Source organism: Aethalodelphis obliquidens, unplaced genomic scaffold (assembly GCF_003676395.1).
Source record: "Aethalodelphis obliquidens isolate GAN/ISIS:26980383/991018 unplaced genomic scaffold, ASM367639v1 scaffold9, whole genome shotgun sequence".
Classification (NCBI taxonomy): domain Eukaryota; kingdom Metazoa; phylum Chordata; class Mammalia; order Artiodactyla; family Delphinidae; genus Aethalodelphis; species Aethalodelphis obliquidens.
Window position 1 is genome coordinate 8,301,459 of NW_020837953.1, and position 17,936 is coordinate 8,319,394.

Consider the following 17,936-nt stretch of genomic DNA (forward strand, 5'->3'; position numbering starts at 1 on the left):
TGATGCTGGGCAGCGGCAGTGGCCACAGCTCCCAGTCAGCTGCACAATCACGAGGGTGAACAGCTGATATGCTAACAGCCATTCTGTTCCCAGACCTCCGTTCTGTTTTTCACTTTCAGGACAGTATCCAATATGTTACATGAGCTATTCAACACTTTATTATAAGATAGGCTTTGTGTTCGTGTAATTGTTCTGAGCACACTTAAGGTAGGTGAGGCTAAGCTATGGTGTTTGGTAGGTTAGGTGTATTAAATGCATTTTTGACTTGTGATATTTTCAACTTACAATGGGTTATTGGGGACGTGGTCCCATTATAAGCTGAGGAAGATCTGTACTTCCTCACCCTCAGCCAGCGGACATTTATCCACCCACAGACTGTCCACCAGCTCCTCTCTCATCCATCTGCCCACTGGCCATGGCTTGTTTATAAATATTTGATGTTAAGCGTCAAGGATGCAAAAATACAAAACCATGGTCCCCACCTTCAGTGGGGACCTGGCAGTGAGAGACAGGCATAAAGAGATATGACAAAGACTGCAGTAGACGTGTGCAGAGAACAGTCAGGGCACAGAGAAGGGGCTCTAGCCCGTCAGGGTGGGAATGGGAGGGTCGTGGAAGAAGTGACATGGGGCCGGGGGTGGGGGCAGTGGTGTGTGCTCTGGCCAGCCTGCAGGCTCACCGCTAACTAGCCCCGTGGCCTTGGGAACGTGTCTTAGTGCCTTTGTTCCTCATATCCTCAGCTGTCAGATGGGGCAAAGAGGACTTGGTTTAAAGGGTTGTCATGTCATGTCATGTCCTTTAAAGGATTAAATGAGTAAATCTATGTGAAGGGTTTTGAACAGTACTTGGCCAAAGTAAAAGTTCAGAGCAGAAGTCGGGGGGTGTTGTCATTGAGTCTTGAAGAAGGAGTAAGCGTTGGGCCGGTGAAGACGGTGCGCTAGAGAGGAACTGAAGCTTAAATCACTGTGCGGGGACCAGTGGGCCCCCTACCTGTCTCGGAGCTGAGCAGCAAGCCACACGAAGGGGAGGCGGGTGGCGGTGGGGGGGGGGGCAGGACAGCCCAAAGCCCTGCAGAGGAGTCTGGGCTGTCCTGAGGACAGGGGGTACCATCGAGGGGTTATAAGCAGAAAAGGGACACGTCACCCTGAAAGATGGCTCTGGGGCCTAGTGGAGAATGAATGGGTCGAGATGGTTGGAGGGACATTCAAGGCAGGGAGGCCACTGCTGGGGAGCAGGGGAGACAGTGGGGGCTGACCTGGGGCAAGGTGGGAGGGGATTGGCTTTGGCGACTGCTTGGCTGGGCAGTGGGGGGACTGGCAGAAGGAGCATCAGTGTCAGACGTTTGGGGGCAAGATGGACAGACGGATGGTGGTCCCCTTCACCCGGAGAGAGAATCTAAGAGAGAAGCAGGTTTGCAGAAGAAAGCAGCAGGTTCTGTTTTGGACAGGCGGTGTGTGAGCCGCTGGGTTTAACCCACATCTCCTGAGGACCACCGGGGCCACGGGCGCTTGAGTGCCAGGGAGGGTGTGGGGGGAAGAGAAACACCAGGGGCCAATCTGGGGACATGAGCATGACAGAGGAGGACAGAGGGGGGAAGAGCCCATTGATTTGTTCGGCAGGATTTACGGAGCAGCTCCTGTCCTCCAGGCACTGTTCTCAGAACTGTGGATACGGCGTGAATAAAGCAGAGAAAGGCCTAGAGGCTGGAGAGATAGACTGTTGTAGCCTGTGGGATGGGTGCATACAGAGATGAGGTGCTGGAAGCAAGCAGGCCTCAGTGGCAAAGACAATGAGGAGGGGACAGACAGGCTTGGGAGCCCCTGGAAGCAGTAGAGCAGAGAAGGGACATGTTCGCAGCATGGGCCACGAGCTCACCATGAACACACGCTCACCCTGAGAAAGGAGAGACGAGCCTGGTGCTTCACAGACCGTATCTCATCTAGTCCTCACTATAACCCTCAGTATAACTAGGAAGTGGGCAATTTTCCCCCCATTTTAGAGATGTGGAAACTGAGGCTCAGAGAGGTAACAGATCTCCCCAGAGTTGTTCAGTGTGGGAGTGACAGTGCCAGACCCATCTGCTTCCAGGGCCAAGCTCTCTCCAGCGCTCTCAGCTTGAGGGGCTTGGTCAGGGACAGGGAATGGCCCAGGCTCCACGCCAGGGGGGGCTTCTGTCCCAAGCGGACTGGTGCCCAAGGGCCAGAATCCTGCCCTGGTTTTCCCAGGCCCTGTGCTTGGCTTGCATTGAGCCCCAGGGACCTGGGGCCGCAGATCTGCAAACTTCCCAACAATAAGCATCCATTAAAAGCCATCGGGGATGATGTATCTTTCTGGGTAAAGCGACCCTTGTATTATGACAGCTCTTTGGCAGCCCTGCTGCGTTTCAGAGAGAATTAGAAATGCTTTTCTTCCTTAATTCTCCTCTCCCGCTGCTCCTAATCCGATCGACATTGCGGTCTGTAAGAACATGCCTTGGCCCTCTTTTGCCAGAAACTTAACTTACATGGAAAACAGCTGCTGGGTCAGGGAGCCGAGAGCCCATCGGGAGGCTGGGCATGCCTTCCCCAAGCCTGGGTGCTGGCCTAGCTGGCCTGGGCGGGTAGAAAAACCCTCAGGGCTGACTCCCAGCTGCTGTGTGACATGCGACAAGGCTCTTGCCTTCTCTGAGTCGGTTTTGTCCCAGATAAAATGAGGGTTTGGACAAGTCAATCTTCTGGACTCTGATGGTGGTCAGCTTTGGGATTTCCCTGGGAGAAGGGACCCTCCCATCCTGGTGCATGCCACCCTCCCCCATTGCCCGAGGGCCCCAACCAGCCCCTCCCTGTGCCCATCTGGCCCCATCTGGAGACGTGAAGATGGTCTGAGGTGTCGAGCTCAAGTCTGTCTTTAGGGACAGCTGAGGGCGGTTAGCCAAAGACTTGCCCACCCAAGCATACTCTTAGCCAACACCCTCAAGACCAGGTATCGACCCAGCGAGCCCACTGTCATGTGAGCCTGGGGGACTCCGCCAGTGGAGCCAGCCAGCCCTTGACACAGCACCTTCAACAAGCGTTCATGCCCATCCTCTCATCACTTCTCACAGCAGCCTGGCCTGAGGGGTATTGTTGCTTATTACGGGCGGGGAGGGGAGAGCCAGAGAGGAGACACTTAACTGCACGTGCCCCCTGTATCTTACTCCATGGCATCAGTCACCCCGGCAGCAGCCCCGAAGATGGGCCTCACAGAGCTCCAGCTACCTGGAAGGCCCCAGCTGCTGCAATTTGATGCCTTCTCGGCGTCTGTGCCGAGGCCACCCCTCCTGCGGGCGCTCCCAGCCAGAGACCGAGCCCGGCAGGCCCTGCGGGGATGTGAGACCAGACCCCTTCCTGGGAGACTTGGACCCCCCTGACTCCCAGCAGACTTTGGTTCCCTCAGGACTCCCTGGTACCTAGGCTCCCAGTCGAGGAAGCTTCCTCTCCCTCCCTCCTTCCCTTGGCCTGACGGCTCTCCCAGCCTGCCCAGCTCTCCCTGTTTTCTCTCACACAGGCACTCTCCCTATTAAAACCCTTGCATGTTCAATCTTCCCTTAGCATCTGCTTCTCAGCCCTGAACTAACACAACCTTAGCTGTGTACATAATTAGCTCCATTTGACAGTTGAGGAAACTGAGGTACAGTGAGGGAGGGGTCGTGCCCTGGGACCACTGTCCTTCCTGCCCTGTCCCCTAAAGCAAGGGTTGCCGGTGGGCAGGTGGTCTCGCGCTAACACTCTCTCTCTCTGCTCACTCCCCAGCTGCACATGTGCCCTGATGCTGAGGCCGATGTCCTGACCGAGTGTCTGGCCCTACAGCAGCTCCACGCATCCACACAGCTGGCTGCCAGCAATGGGAAGGGTGGCCGCACCCTGAGCCAGGAGCTGCTCCCAGGTACGCAAACAGGGAGGCGGGGCTAGGCGCACAGCCTGGAGGGGCCCCTTCCTGTACCCAGCCCTCCAGGAGGATGGCCAGGCTCTCTGGGCAGCGGGGGCCATGTGGGCATGACCTGCTGGAGGGCACCCACTCCTTGGGGCTTACTGACTCTGCAGCTTATCTGACCAGGTGTATGTTCCTTCACACTCCTCTGTGGCTCCCCATTGCCCTTGGGATGAAGCCCAGGCTCCTCCCAGCTGGGCCTCCCAGGCCTCACGGGGCCTAGGCACTCCTGGCGGCCTCCTGCCCCAACCTTGGCACGTTGGACGCAGTTCCCGAACACCTCTGCCTCTGAACCACTGTACACACCGTGCCAGCCTCCACTCCCCTCCCCTTCACGAAGGCAGCTCCTGCACTTCCTTCAGGACCTGCCTCAGGGCTCAGGCCTGGACCCCAACTTAAAGTCCCATGTACTCCCCACCACGACTCCTTGCTTCAGAGGAGAAAACCGAGGCTCTGAGAGGGTGGGCAGCTTGGCCATAATCAGTTCCAGCTCATCATAAGATAGGGCCCGCCAAACCCCTGGAACCCTGCAGCCTATCCATCCGGACACCCAGAGCCTCTCTGGTCCAGCCGAGGCAGCCTGTGTGTCCCTCCCAGCTGCCGCGGGCCATGGAGCAGGTCTCAGGCCCTGGCAGGGATTCCTAGATGCTTGGGAATCCAGCCCAGAAAAGGGCAGTGTGGCCTGTGGATTCCAGCTGATAATACTTGTGCTCTACCCGCTCCCCAACCCCCAAAGAAACCACAGTATCAGAGCAGAAAGCTTTTCCCACCCTTCGGGATTTCTTGAATTACCCCAACCATTTTAAACATTTTTTATTTTCTAGTTTTTTAAAATTCTCCCCCCACAGCCTTAGAGTTGCAGCAAATTTAAAACTGTGTCAAAGCACTTTACCAAACAACCTTGGGAAGAGAAGGTGTTTCCCCTTTCTCTAGGTAGCCCTTCACAGGGTCTGTGCTCATACAGGTCCACAAAGGTGAGGACACCCCAGGAGGATGGGTCCATGGAGGAGGGACCACACCCATCTCCCTCCAGCTAGGGGGCCCATCTGCCATGGCTGCTTCTCATAGGCTCAGAGTTGCTAAAATAGGGACCCTAGTAGAGAAGAGACCCTAGGGATGACCTAGTCTAGGGATAAAGGTTTGTATCTCAAGTGCCAGCTGCCTGTGGCTGGAGCTGTGTGTTGAGAAGGATTCTGAGGCTCAGCAGGAAAGAGGGCTGGGACTGATTAATAATGGCTACTCTGGGGTCGAGGTCCTGCAGCTGCATCATTTTTACCCTGGGAAGACTCAGGTCTGGGCAGGAAAAGGACTGACCCAAGGTCCTCCAGAAAAGTCAGCAGATCCAATCTGGAAGCCTGTTCTCCCAGAGGCTATCCCAGGGCTTGTCCCAGGGACAACAGTCGGAACCAGCAACAACCATCCCTTGAGCACCTGCTTGGGCCGGTCACTTTACAAACATCATCTCATCCAGTCACCAGTGAGCCCATGCTGCAGATGAGAAGTGAGGTCACTGAGGCAGCATCGTGGACGGGAAGGCACTGGGGTAATACCAAGCCTGCCCAGGGCTGCTCCGACAATGCGTGAGGGGTGTCTCCCTGCCCCGTCCCACACCTGCTGTGGCAACAGATGGGACTGTGGATGTGATCCCTTATATGAACCCATGTGACTGAGAATTTTATCCTTATTTTTGTGTCTCATGGTGAAGGAGAAGAGTAACTATTTACTCATCCATCTCCTAATAATGCAACAGCCAACATTTATTGAATATGTGCTGCCAGGAGCCGTTCTAGAGCCTATACATATGTGTGTGAACTAACATAATCCTCACGTCAGCCTCAGAAAGTACACGCTCGTGTGCTCTTTCTTTTCCAGGTGAGGAAACTGAGGCCTTGAGAGCTTAAGTAACTTTCTGCTGAGGTTCCACAACCAGTAAATGGCAGAGGCCAATTTCAACCCAGGCCATCTGGCTGCAGCCTGTGCCCTTAACCAAACCGTCTGCTGCCTCCCTGCTGCCAGTGCTACACCTCGCCATACTGAGCACCTACTGTGTGCCAGGCTCTGTTCTAGTCCCTGTCCTTGAGCTGCTTCCGGCACAGTGGGGAGAAAAGGACCAGCCAGGCAAACCCAGGAGTCCTGGGTCCCCCTGGGATTCGGCCGTCAGGTTCTTCTGCAGACCCTACAGCAGATAGATGCCTGAGGCACAGTTGGGAACAGATGTTGGGGCCAGAGGTTAAGTGCTCACGGCTGGTGATTGATGACAATGCTTTACAGGCTGAAGTGGTATGTTCTGGGGAGAGAACGGGCGGGCCCCATGTCCACATACTCAGCCGCCTACCGTGTGTTCATCCTCGGGGGGCTGTACAGAGAGGGACCTGGCCCAGGCGGGGCAAAGGCAGGGGGAATGGCACAGATTCGATGAGTATAGACAGAAGAGTCCAGAACAGAGGGGTGAGATGAGGGAGGGGCTGGTGAGGGCAGCCTCAAATCTTCATTTGTCTGACTATAGGAAGCTCCCTCTAGCTTGTCTCTCACCAGGGAGGACCAGCTCTCTTTACAGGGAACCCCTGGCAGGCCTCCCTCAGCTGACCCTGGTAACGTGATGGGCAGTAGGACATGAGAAGCATGAGGTCAGCACGGCTGAGGGAGAGGGAACAGGATTTATCAGGATCCTAGGCCTTCCCAGCTGTCAGACTCCCAAATGGGTTCAAGAAGACAGGTGCAGAGGTGCCGTAGAGAGCGGTGAGCGGAGCAGGCCGTGAGCAGCGCTGAGCCAGGCCCCAGCCGCAGAACCCCGCTCCTGTGCCTTCCTGACCGAGCTGGGAGGGGTGTGTGGCTGAAGGAGACGGCTGATGGATGTTGCCCGTGGGAACAGAGGTCCCCGAGACGGAGCGGGAGGGACTGGGGCTGAGAGGCAGAGGCTCCCGAGAGCCCATTCAGAGCCTGGGTCTCACAGCCGGCCCACAGTGAAGCCTGGACCAGAGCCCCCTAGCCAGACATCCAGGCTGCAGCCTGAGCTGGAGCCCCAGGCTATTTCCTGGGCCTGGCTCTAAATGGACTTTCTCTTGGTATCACTTGGGAGGCCTGATTAGCTGCCCATTGCATGACTTGGGACAAATCACTGAAGTTCTTAAGACTGAGTTTCTTCATCTTAAAATGAGATCATATTATCTGCCCGATTGACAGTTGCTGAGATGCTTGAACTTGATACTGTGGAAAAAGAGCTTGACGTATAGTATATTCTTAATTAACTGTTGTTAATAATAGATTAGAATTTCACCTAATGTGACCCTTCCACAGGACGTCTGTTGCTCTAACTCCTGGCCGGGGGTTGCAAACCGTTTGGTCCACGACCTGTGCGGTGCCACAGTCCCCTACCGTCAACCCTGCCGGTTCACTTACTCTGCTCCCTGCCGTGCCACCTAAGGCACTGAGCTTGCAATCCCTGCCGCAGCCCTGCTCAGTTCCTGGTAGTAGTTCCCTGACTTGCAGGCCTGGGATGGGCTAGCCTTAGAACCACCTAAGAAGGTTAAATTTCCTCCTTTACTGCATCCATGAAAAGTGTGTGGTGTGTTCTCAGATGGTCCTCATGCGGTGCTAAGAACATTGGGTCTGGATCCACGATGACCAGAGTGATATTCGACATGTAGCAGCTGACAGTCAGAGTGGACGCTGCATCAGTGCAGCTTGGGGCACAGCCCCCAGGTCCACAGAGTCCTCCCAGGGCATCAACTTGATGAACTGATTTCTGGGAAAACGATGTCAATTTCTATTAATATTCGAATAAACATGGCCAGATTAAAGAAGGGCTGCAAAATTGGCCTCATTTTTTTTTTCAGATGAAATAGGGAATGTCAAAACTTGCAGCCTTTGCTGTGACCTTCTCAGGCTCTAGTCCCAGAGTTGGGGTTCCTTGCTGAAGGCATTTGGGAACTACTCTCAGACCCTCAGTTGGGACCCTGGACTGACTGGTGTCCCCCATTTGATTCACTAGCCCACCTGTCTTCTTAATAAGGGTGAGACCCTTGAGAGTAAAAGGTGATAAAAGGTGGTACCACCCTGCAGGTGTCTCTAGAGGTTTAGAATCTGAGCCTAGAGCGTGGCTGACACCTCTCCTCGGTCAGGACCCTCGTGCAGTGTACAGCCTACACAGCCATCTGTGGCATCCCTTCTCCCAAGTCTCCCAGGCCAGCCTGCCACCCAGCTAGCACAGTCATCCTCTCTCTAGAACCCCTCACAGCAGACATCCCGGCACTGCTTGCACATCTCTGGGGTTGGGTAGTTAATTCTCTCCAAAGGCAGCCTGTGACCCTACAGCAGCTCTGCCTATTAGAAGGAACGGCCAGGCGTGGAGCTAGAGTCTGCTTCTCTCAAACGTCTCTTCATTCCAGGGTCTCTGTCTACTGGGGCTACACAGAGCAAGCCCCTTCTTTCCCAGAACAGCCCCAGAGGTTTGAGGCAGCCTGCTCCATTCAACACCCCTCTGCCCCAGTAAACACACATGTGCACACACACAGCCCGACCACCCCCTGCCTCTGACAGCCCCTGTCAGTCCACCTCTGCTCTCAGCACGGACCTCAGCCCCGCACACAGCCCTTCAGCTACAGCGTGAACAGAGCATCTCCCCCATTTGGGCCCCTAACCTTCTATGAATACAACCTCGCTGGTTTCCCTTCTTGTCTTTCTCTCTCCGCAGGCACACAGCTTCTGGGGCATCCACAGCCATCTCTAGGGAGTGGCCGAAGCCCAGTGATATTTGTTTGCTTCCCTGCAGGCGTGTATCCTGGCTCCATCACCCCCCATAACGGGCTCGCATCAAGCATCCTGCCCCCTATGCACGATGTCCCTTCCAGGCACCACCCACTGGACGCCACCACCAGTTCCCACCACCATCTGTCCCCTCTGCCCACGGCTGAGAGCACCAGGGATGGGTATGTACAGCAAGCCAGTCCTCCTCCGGGACAGCAGGTGGGCACCTGCACGGGCAGCAGGTGAGGGCAGGCGTCCTGCACACTCAGTGGTCGTTACTAATAATGAAAATAGCCAGCATTTATGCAGCACCTACAGGTACTGCGCTCTGTACCAAATACTCGCCGTGCATGATTTCATCAGTGCCTCACAGTAACCCTACCAGGTGGATGATATCGGTACGGGGCTTCTCGGTGCCTCACCTCGTGCCCCTTCCACTCCCTGGGGGGGCGGCCCTGGGAAGATGCTGCATCCCCACCCGACCCTGCATTCTGGGCTTCCACAGCCAGGCCTCCTTGGGAGCCTCACCCTGACTTCTCTTTGGCTTGCACCATGTATTTGGTGAGCAGACTGCCCACTGCCCACTCCAGAGAGGCCCGCCTGGTCTCGTCCCCACTCCTGGCCGATGCAACTGTGACCGTTGGCCGGCCCGCCAGGGCTGTTCAGAAGCCCTTTCTGCAGGATCACTGCAGGGAGGGGGCCTCTTTCTGCATTCAGGGTGGTTCCCACTGTGGCCATTTAATTGGCTGGAAACGAGGAATGTGCTAATTGCTGGCCCCTAATGCTTCAGAAATCTGTTTTCCTTGCAAGTGGGCAGAGGGAAGCCTCACAGCCCTACCGCCTACCCTCCCTGCCACTTTTGCTTGATCAAAACTTGTCCCCCAAGTTTGACTTGATCAAACTCGTCCCCCAAGGCCTGTTCCCATCACCTTCCTCCTCCCCTGCCCTTCCTTCTCAAGGCTGCAGCCGTGGCCTGCCTGTGCATGGGGCCACCAGCCTGAGTTCATTACCAAATTCGCTGTCCAGGGCTCCTCTTGCTACTCCCTCATCCGTTCATTCAGTGTCCAGTTATTGAGCCCCTGATGAGGGCAGGGCCCTGGGCCTGGTGCTGGGGCCACTGATGCCCCCAGCCAGCCCTGGTGAAGCTCCCTGTGATAGACCTACAGGGATTGAGGACGTGGGGCAAGTGCCTTCAGGGAAGAAAGCAGAATGGGCTGTGGAAGCCCAGAGAAGAACCCAGTGTGGTGGGGGAGGATGTCAGGGAAGGCTTCCTGGAGGTGGTGTTAAGCCGGGCCTCCAAGGTTAAGTAGGAGCTGGCCGAGTGGACAGATTGGGAGGAAGGAGCAGCCAGAGCGTGGGCAGGTGTGGTGAGAGCTCGGTGTGTTCTGAGAAGCCTGAACCTTCGTGTGGGGTGATAGGTTCAGGAGAGCGGTCACCAGGCCAGATCACGGGGCCTGTGACAGGACTCTGTCTGAAGGGTGTTGAGCAGTGAGCAGGTCAGGTTTGGGGATGAGAAGACACAGCCTGCAATGTGGGGCTGGACTGCATCGTCCAAGGTGGGTGGATGGCAACCTGAGCCAGCACCTGTGGGAGAGAGGAGGAACGCTCGGAAGACATGAGTGCCATGGAATGAGCAGGACTTGAGGACACTCTGGCTGGGTGCGGAGAGGAGGGCTGGTCAGAGATGAACCCCTGGGTGAGCAGGGAAGACTGGCTATGAGTAGGGGAAGAGCCACAAAGAGGCAGCATGATGGAGTGCAAAGGGGGACCCAGAAAACCAAGCCCTCCCCGAGCCTCAGTTTCTTCTTCTGTAAAATGGGCATTAAAATACTCTCCTCTAGGAAGGTGGTGAGGATCAGCTACACATGCCTGACATTGTATGTGTCACCCGGTACAGGTTCCTTGGACACTACCCCCCTGTCCCCCACCCACTGGCTCAGTCCACCTGTTCACCCACAGCCAGCCCCAAAACATCGCCAACCAAAGAAAAATAAACCAGAGTCCTTTCCCCTCTCAGGCCTGTGCACTCTGCTCCACCTCATTCGTCACCTCCCTGCCGCCTGCATAAGTGCCCATCAAGAATTCCTGCAGTGAGAGGCAGAGTGATGACAGGACGGAGACAGGACCCCAGGCCCGCTCGGTCACCCGTACCTGCAGGAGCAACGGGCAAGCCATCCCCACCAGCCAGGTGCCCAGGCTCCCCTGGGCTGCCCGAGAGAAAGGCCCTCACGCCTGACACCAGGCCCAGGCCCAGCTTGAATGGGTTTCTTTTTTCAGCCCCTGAGAAGAGGCGAGGAAGGGGGGAAGGCCTTCAGCCTCCCCTTCCTGCCAAAGTCAACATGGGAGGCCACTCGCAGCTCCCTGGTGGTTTGCTGGGACGTTAAATAGCTTGACAGAATTATCTGATTCACTCAAAAATATGCTAAGAGGGCCTGACTTCATGACCAGATTTGTTTACCCTGGCTCAGAGAAGACGCTCAATAGGGTGGTTTTTTCTCCCCGGCCCTGTACGAGGTATGAAGCCCTCGTCTGCCAGGCCAGTGAGGTTTTATATTAATTTTTATAGGTTCCAATTGAAGCAAAAATATTTGATTTAGGGATCATTTGCATGGCTCAGAAGAGGAGCTCCAGATGATCTTTCTTCCTTTTAAAGGGTTCAGGTAGAGCAGTAGAACCTCAACCTTCACGTCTGCTGAGGGGAGAGTCGTGTTCTGTTTAATTTCACTGGCTGTGAAGGTGGCACATGGGAATTTACGGCAGGTTTGAGACAGGAGAAACAAACTTTGAAAATGCATGTTTTTTCCCCTTCGGATCTGGTTCTCCTTAAGTCTGCAGTGCTGTTAATCTCTGGATTTTGTAGCTGAGTGATTCAGAAGCCCGTTTGTTAGTATTTATCAGCTGTTTGCTATGTGCCAGGCCCGGTGCTGAGCAGGGAGTAACGGAGAGGACCAGGCCTGGCCCTCCCCGCAGGGGCTCCCAGGGGAGGGGACTGACAGGAAGTCGGGGAAGAACTGGGCTGTGGGTGCCAGGATGGGGTGGGCATAAGACAGGAGGGTACCACCCAGCAGGCTGGAAGGAGGAAGGCCCACCCTCCTGGCCACACCTGGACCCAGCCTCAGCGGAGAGAACTGGTCACGAGGACCCATGGCCTGTGCACAGCCCTACACAGTCTATAGAGCACAACTGTAGACCCACTTGGTGGCCCTGTGAGACAGGTCTAAAAATACACACGTTGATGATAATGACAATTAATTCGTGGAGTCTTGATGAGCGTCAGTTCATCAACTTACGGAGGCTGACGCGTACCTCCGGGGCCTTAGATGCTGGGCCTGGGGACCAGGGACCCGGCGTGGAAGCCCCTTTCTGCTGTCTTCAGCATACTCACACAGTGGTGGGGGTCCCGGACATGGGAATGATGACAGTGCCGTGTCATCACAGGGGCAGTGACAGCAGGATGCCCAAGTTAGAGCATGTGGGGACCGTGCAGAGCTACAGACATGAAGCCCACCAGCCTCTCCCCAAATCTCTCCTTGTTTTGAGACAGTCCTGCTCCCCTCAGAGAGAGGCACTGATCTGTCTGTTCACACCTCTTCATGTTGGAGGGTGGGCGGGCGTAACATGCCTAGCCCGAAAAGGTCATCTGGAGCTTCACCTGGAGCTGTGACATTGAGTTCATAGGCTATTCTAACGTGAATGGTCCCACATAACCATTAATGCAAACAAGAAAGTAAAGACTCTGAGCCCTCACGCTCGTCCTCTTTCTGCAGTGCACATAAATGCTTCACAGGCTCTGAGCCTTCAGCCCAGTCCCCCTGACCCCAGGGTCATTTGGGTTCCTGTGAGCAGACCTCAGAGGCTTAAGAGGGCGGCAAGAGGAAGGAACCTGGCGTACAGTGACAGGAAGCCTAGTTAGACAGCCCACTGGGGCTCAGCTGGGTTCAGGACGGCTGCGCAGCTCTCAGCCGCTGCAGGCTCGTTTCAGAACGTGAGCTTCCAGAGAGAACAGGCTGAGGCCTACACCCCTTCAGGCTGTGTACGAAGGGAGGTGGTGAGTCCCCCATCACAGGACGTGTGCAAGTGGAGGAGAGATGGCCAGAGATGGAGACAGAAGGTCCCTAAAAGTACACCATGCAGAGGACGAAAGGCCAATTTGGACACCAGATCTCAGTGCTAGTGTTCCTTCCTTTCCCCTTGATGGTAATGCTGCTGTCACAGTGTGGCTAAGAATGTATCTGACGTCACACTGGGTGCTTTGTCCACATTGCTTTACTTAATTTTATCCTCACCAGAACCTATGGGGTCAGTGCTGTGTGGCTGGGACTAACCTGGGCAACCTCTCTGAGCCTTGGTTTTCTGATCTGTGAACATCTCTCACAAGGTCTGGAGCGAGGCAGAGGTTCAATGAGTGAATGGTGACTGTTAGTGCCTTGGAATGTTCTCCTGCTGAGAAACTGCCCCGGCTTTCAGTGGGGCTGTTCCTGGACTCATCCTGCTGGTGGCCAGAGCGGCTTGCACAGAGTTAGGGTATGGGGATCCAGCAGGGGTGGCTGGGATTTAGCCCTGGGTAAAGAGTTTCAGTGGAGTTGCAAGGTGGAGAACACAGCAACCCTGTGAGGAAACCAAGGCTCAGAGACATTAAGCATTTTGCCCAAAGTCACGTGGGCACTGAGAGCAGATGGAGTTTTAAACAGTTTTGTTGACTCCAGAGGTTGTGGTTATAACCAATGGTCTTGACTATCAGTCCTAAATACCAAATAGAAGCTTTTCTTTACTGGTTCCTTTGGACTCTAAAGCTTACAGGATTTTAAATTTTAATTCCGGTTTGAACATAATCAGAAATAAAAGCTTCCTCTTCTAACTGCACTGTTGTAAGTTAGAACAGGTCAGTGAGTGAGCTCACCGTTGCTGGAGGGGAACAAGAAGTGGCAGGCACACCTGTGGCCCCCACATCCCCCAGAGCCCATCCTGCTAAGGGCTGTCTCTTCTCTCCAGGTTGGGACCCGGCCTCCTCTCGCCCATGGTCAGCCCACTGAAGGGGCTTGTGCCACCGCCGCTGCCACCGTCCTCCCAGAGCCATTCTCCAGGGGGCCAGTCCTTCCCCACACTCCCCAGCAAGCCACCCTACCCACCCTTCCAGAGCCCTCCGCCCCAGCCTCTGCCCAGCCCGCAAGGTAAGCTCTGGCCAGGGGGTCCTCTCCATATGTACCCACCGATTCCACTCAGGCTGCCCGAGAGGCAGGAGACACTGGCCTGGGGGTGGCAGGTGGGTACTCGGAATGATGGCGGGCACTGAGGGCCACACTGGGAAAAGCCGGGAGGCAGGGCTGAGGAAGTTTGTTCCATCGACCAGGCATCAAATGGAACAGCGTTCCCTTTGATGGCTGGGGGTGGGACTGGCCTGCTGCTTGGAGGAACCGTGAGAGATGGGGTATCTCGGAGCGGAAGTCGGGGGAGGGCCCACAGTCCCTTCCCCCCAAGCAGACCACCTCCCCAACCCCATGCGGGCCAGGACCCCCCGCGCCTCCTCCACCCTGGGGCTCTCTTCACTCGTTCACACCCCCCATGCCCACAGGAGTGTGGGGGGCTGAGCACTGCAGTGGGGGACCGTCCCCTCCCTCCCTGGGCATCTTCCCTCTGAATGCAGCCCCGCTGCCTCCCCCTGCAGGCTACCAAGGCAGTTTCCACTCCATCCAGAATTGCTTCCCTTATGGCGACTGCTACCGGTCAGCCGAGCAGGCCACCAGTGGGGACGGACTGGCCGGGGAGGCCCACGGTTTCAACCCCCTGCGGCCCAACGGCTACCATGGCCTCAGTGCACCTTTACCTGCCACAGGTAAGCCCACCTGCGTGCCTCCTTTCCGTTCCCGTGCCGCGCGCTTCGTGCGTATCGTCCCACAGCCTTGGGACGGCCCTGTGAGTTAGGGTCATCCCCACTTTACAGAGGCGGAGCTAAAGGCGCAGGGAGGTCCCAGGACCCCACAGAGTGGGGATGTGCACACTGCCTGACCCCAGCCTCCGTGTTCCTTCCACACTCTCACACAGAGAAGAATCAGACTAGGATCTCCCCGTCTAGCTGATGCTTCCCTTTAAATATTTATTGAGCACCTACTGTGTGCCAGGCACAGTTGTAAACCCTGAGAATACAGCAGGGAATGAGACAAATACTGATCCCTATTTAACAGATGAGGGAACCGAGGTCCACAGAGGCCACACTGTAGGAAGAGACAGAGCCTAGAGGTTGTGCTTGTTCCTTATGCTGCATCTGTGTCCCCCTCAGGGCCCTGGGCCTTCCTCGAGTAATGCCCCCAGCTGGGGTGGAGAACCCAGTGAGAGGGGAGGGCTGCGCACCGCCCGAGTGGAGGTCTCAGACCCCAGGGCCAGGCCCGGTCAGAGTGGGGGCATCAGATGGGTGGTACTGGAAGTCCCCAAGCCAAGCCCACCCCAGATCAGCCTCGGGGCTCAGCTCTAGCTGGAAGCTGCAAGGCCTGGGCAGGATGGTGGGGCCCCGGACAAAGGGGAGCCTGAGACCCTTCCTGGAGGCCCGTTGGGCAGCTCTGGGTGTGTGCAGCTGCAGGGGGAGGGATAAGGACCAGGGACAAGCACCAAGGCCACAGCCAAGCACACACACACCTGTGGGTCACCTGCGTGTGGACCCGTGTGTTCCTGCTCACACACACGCTCCAGGTCTGCGCATGTCTTCCTTCTACACGTGTTTGTGGGGCACGTCTTTGTGGCCATGTGCATGCGTGTGCATGCAGGGCCAGCACGGTGGGTTCCCGGTAGTGTGAGCCCCCCATGTGTGTAAGGAGTTCGGTGGCACGTGTGTTGCATCTGCAAACATGTGCTCCACATCGTGCCTGTGCTGATGTTCATGCCGTGTCCGTGCACACGTGTGTCCTCCTCCTGTGTGTACACGTGTGTGTGCGTGATTGTGTATTAGCATGTTTGGGCCATTTCATATGAGCGTGCTTGTGTGCAGGTGTGTGCCTGTGTGCTCGGGCACAGTGCACATATCTCTGTGAGTGGACATGTGTCACACGCATGCGTGAGAGGCAGATGTGAGCCTGACCACAGGTCCGTGGGGGGCGGGGGGCGTGTTCCGTGTTTGCTTGCATACGGGTTGGTGTGTGATTAGGCGCCTGCCGCCGCCGTCTCCAGCGCCGCCAGCTCTCGCCACCCCAGCCTGCCCCGGCCCCATCCAACTCTAGGCGGGATTTTCTTGGTTCAGCAGCAAGACCTGAAATAAATAGCTCTGAGGGGGGGCGAGAGGCAGCTTCCGTGCCCCCACATCTGGGTAGGGGGTTCTTTTGGCCTCCCGCCTCCCTTGCTGTCTGGGTGGCAGCCCAGCCTCCAGTGCCTTTGCCCACACCTCCTCTGCCAGGCGAGAGCAGACTCACAGGATTGAATCTGGACCAACAAGGTAGGGCCATGGGGCCTCAGGATTAGTTTGATCTGATCCCATTGCACAGACAGGAAGACTGAGACCCATCTGTCTCAGGTTATACAAATTCATGACAGCAGCTCAGGGACAGAGTCCTTAGGGCAGGGAGTGGATAAGATGACCTCTCTAGGCCCCTTCTAGGTTTCAGGCCCCCACCCCAGAGACAGTGTGTCCAATGGAAGAGCCAGGTGTCTCGGGGCCAGGTGGACCTGGGTTCAAATCCCAGCTCCCCTGCTTACTATGACCTGGGGCAAGGAGCTTGCCTTCTCTGAGCCTGTCTTCTCACCTGTAAAATGGGATAATGAATCCCACCTCATAGGGTGGTTGTGAAGCTTAAGTGAGACAAGATTTAAATGAGCTTTTGGTAAACGCCCAATGAGTGCTGGCCCCCTTCTTTGGGTTTCTTGTGTCTGCTGGGGCAGAGGAACCTGAAAGGGTGACGGTGGGCTGGGGTCCTTCTGCCAGGAGAAAACCAGCCCTTGAGGGCTAGAGCTGTGATGTTCCCACCTCGACCTCCCCTTCCTCCCCACATTCTGCACCACAGTCCAGCACTGGGTGATGGACTGCCCCACGCCAGCCCTTGCCTCTCTCCCCAACTGCCCTGGGCCCCTTGGGGGTACAAGGCCTAGGGAGCCTCCTCCCAAGCCCCCGCCCCGCCCACCAGCTCCCCCATCTGGAAGAGCAGAGGTCTCAGAGCACCCTGCTGAGGGGAAACCGTGACGAGGGACCCTGGGCAGGAGGGTGGGGTCTGGGAGCTGGGAAAAGATGACAAGGCATGGCCCTTGAGTTCTCCAGTCTGGACCCTGTTCCCCTACACCCACAGGCTACGAGGCCCTGGCCGAGGCCCCATGCCCCACAGTGCTGCCACCACAGCCGTCGGAAGACGTCGTGTCCAGCGGCCCCGAGGACTGCGGCTTCTTCCCCAACGGGGCCTTTGACCACTGCCTGAGTCACATCCCCTCCATCTACACAGACACCTGAAGGAATGCCTCCCACACCTGCCTGACCTCCACCGCAGACGCTCCCTTGCCCACCCCCGTCGTCTGTTCCCACCTTAGGGGCATCCAGCCCGAGCAGCCAGGCCACTGCTCCGCAGAACGCAGGGTGCCTGGTCTGCGGCAGCTGCACAGCGCTGGCCGGGAGTGAGCCTCTGAGCCTGAGCCAGGTGCTCAGAGGTGCCCTTCAGGATCCGTGACCTGTGGCATCCCTTGACTGTCTTCCTTTCGTTTCCCCAATGGTTTCGAAATCACAGACCTCGTGTATATAAAATGTACAGAACTTGTTGTCCATTCCCCTGCCAGTTTTATATTTTTGGTTTTACAAGAAAAACATTAAAAACTGGAAACGAGACTTGGGGGCCCGTTTCTGCTTTGTGATTCAGCCTAGAGGCCGAGACCAGGAGAGCAGTGGAGGAGTGTGCAACAGAGCCGAGGTGCGGAGCCCAGCTCGGTCCCTGGGTTCCCTCGGCAGGGACGGGGGCCCGCATCAGGGCCGCCGCCACGTGCTGTGAGTCTTACAGACACCAGCACTGGTCCCAGGACATCAATGAAAGGCAGGCTTATCCCCGTTGGCAAACAGGCAGACCAAGGCTGGGACTGAAATTGGAATCCCTGTGTGACCCAGACCTTTGCTCTCTGCACTGACTCCTCAGCTGGTGGAAAAAAGTGCTTCAATTCTGGCACTGGCTTTGGGTAAACAGGGGAAGCCAAGGGAGGGCAGAGCAGGCCTTCCAGGGACAGAGCCCGAACAGCCTCCAGAGGGCAAGGGGCAGAGGCAGGGCCCCTACAGGCGGGCGGGGGCA

The 17,936-nt window shown here is 56.5% G+C and overlaps 1 protein-coding gene across 1 annotated transcript in view; it reads left to right on the forward strand.

Moving 5' to 3' along the window:
- The window catches only part of GLIS1 (GLIS family zinc finger 1), an 88,689-nt gene extending 71,204 nt beyond the window's left edge, over positions 1-17,485 (forward strand). The window contains exons 5-9 of the mRNA XM_027108481.1: positions 3,771-3,903; positions 8,720-8,876; positions 13,687-13,865; positions 14,360-14,527; positions 16,959-17,485. Of these exons, the coding sequence (XP_026964282.1) occupies positions 3,771-3,903; positions 8,720-8,876; positions 13,687-13,865; positions 14,360-14,527; positions 16,959-17,116 (795 nt within the window). The 3' untranslated portion in view covers positions 17,117-17,485. The remainder of the gene's footprint in view (positions 1-3,770; positions 3,904-8,719; positions 8,877-13,686; positions 13,866-14,359; positions 14,528-16,958) is intronic.
- The last annotated feature ends 451 nt before the right edge of the window (positions 17,486-17,936 follow it).